Source organism: Chaetura pelagica, unplaced genomic scaffold (assembly GCF_000747805.2).
Source record: "Chaetura pelagica isolate M959 unplaced genomic scaffold, ChaPel_1.0 scaffold425, whole genome shotgun sequence".
Lineage (NCBI taxonomy): Eukaryota > Metazoa > Chordata > Aves > Apodiformes > Apodidae > Chaetura > Chaetura pelagica.
The window spans coordinates 2559336-2561494 of NW_009953205.1; the positions used below are offsets into that span (position 1 = coordinate 2559336).

At 37.6% G+C, this 2159-nt stretch overlaps 1 protein-coding gene across 2 annotated transcripts in view; it reads left to right on the top strand.

Annotated features, from left to right (window-relative positions):
- Positions 1–1691, top strand: part of SALL1 (spalt-like transcription factor 1) — a 14978-nt gene extending 13287 nt beyond the window's left edge. For both annotated transcript variants that reach the window (XM_009997443.1, XM_009997444.1), the window contains one exon: positions 180–1691. In XM_009997443.1, coding sequence (XP_009995745.1) covers positions 180–620 — 441 coding nt within the window. In that variant the 3' untranslated portion in view covers positions 621–1691. The remainder of the gene's footprint in view (positions 1–179) is intronic.
- Positions 1692–2159: the final 468 nt, after the last annotated feature.

Here is a 2159-nt window from a genome sequence, read left to right on the forward strand (position 1 = left end):
GTTTATTATTCCAGTTGAGAAATGGAGCCCTGCATCCACTGCCTTTTAGTGCCATTCATTATGTAACAAGGCTGGACATGTTCATGGACTGTCGCCTTCTCTGTGATCAAAATAAGTTCGATTGCCTGTCAAACACTATTCTTTTTTGTTTGTTTGTCTCTTACTCTCTCTCTTTTCAGGTTCACATGGGCACTCACATGTGGAACAGTACTCCTGCACGACGAGGCAGACGACTTTCTGTAGATGGCCCCATGACATTTCTAGGAGGCAATCCTGTAAAGTTCCCAGAAATGTTTCAGAAGGATTTGGCTGCCCGGTCAGGGAATGGAGACCCCTCCAGCTTCTGGAACCAGTACGCAGCAGCACTCTCCAATGGCTTGGCCATGAAGACCAACGAGATCTCTGTCATCCAGAATGGCGGCATCCCTCCCGCACCGGGGGGCCTTGGCAATGGTGGCAGCTCTCCCATCAGCGGCTTGACTGGAAGCCTGGAGAAGCTCCAGAATTCAGAACCCAATGCACCTCTAGCTGGTCTGGAGAAAATGGCAAGCAATGAAAATGGGACAAACTTCCGTTTTACTCGTTTCGTGGAAGACAACAAAGAAATTGTCACAAATTAGAAAAAAACTCCGTAAATAACATTCCTGCAAATAACGCAACCTAGGGTTGCTTTTTTCAAGCTGCAGGCTACAACCTTACAAAGACTTTCTTTTGTACCATGTTCTACTTCTAGAATTCTAAGAGAGCTTATTTATTAGTGATATAACCTTGCTTTGCAAACAAATGCAAGCATTAACTTTGGTCTCCTGTATTTTGAACTAAATACTAATCGACTAGAGTGCTATAAACTTGCTGTAACATTTATGGCAGTTGCAAGTCTGTTCTGCTAGGTGATCTTATTCTGGCATTAACTTATTTTCTATATCCAGTTTAACATGAACTCTGGTATTGATGCGATGCCTCAGTGGTGCATTAGGTCTCTAAATAAAAATCTGTATATAAATGTACACTTTGATCCTGCTGGAAATTTTATCAGCAAACACATTGTTTAATTTTTCCAAACAGAATTAAGAGAAGGACTGAAAGAATATAGACTGAACAGTGTGGGTCCTTTACACAGCTCAGTTTTTGATTTTTATTATAAAATTAAAACTGCTTTAATTTTTGTAGGTTTAACATTTTCTGTTTTGAACTGTTATTTGTATTGTGCTTTTTACTTGAGTCGTCTTAAATGTTAATACGTTTCTGTACAGTAATAAGCACGCAGACTATTAGAGAAGATACTGAAGTGTTGTTTTGGTAGTTGAAACTGAGACGTAACATTTTGCCTTGTAGGTATATTCATTCTAGAAAATGTGCTGGACTTTCACAATGCTGCTAAGTATGGCATCTTGAACAACTTCTGTGGACAGCTGTAGATGCTCCTGTATATACAACAAGACATCACTTGCATTAAAATGTACATATGTTCCTTACAAGACCAAGCCCTACTCCTTGACCAAGGGAACAAGTATAGTGTTTGTTTATTTTGTATTAGGTATTGGGGGGGGCAGGGGGAACCTTGGACTGTTACATGCACTTTCTCAGAAAGTTGAAAGGAAAAGAGGTCCAGTTTCTTTAACATTTAATACTTACTAACAGCAGAGATACTGTAATTTTACTCGAGTAATCAAATACAGTTTTGCAACAGATAAAATTTCCTGTCTCTGTGTTTTTAAAGTGTACCTGTATTTAGTAATAACTTTGTATTATTTAGCCTTTCCCTTGGTTAACATGAGCTGTCCAGGTTGTATGTGTTTGTTTATATTTGTAAGTATGAGTATACATATATATGTATTGCATATTAATTGCTAGTATATTTTCATACCCTCTAATAGTGGGAAATTTCTCCTTAACTACTCAACTCCTTCTCCTCATAAAATTGTAGATATTTTGGCATTTTTAATTTCTTTATTAAACAAATGCTGCTAGCAAAGACCTTATTGAGCCTAGGTAAGTTTCCTTTGAAGGAAATAATTTATAACATTTAAGGCTTGATTTGGTTCAAATGCTTTATATTTTATATTAATTTTATTCTATGAGATTGTATGTTTGTGGCATGCTTACGCTGCTATATCTGTGTTAAGATGTCCACTTGCAAGCCTCCATATATGATATGG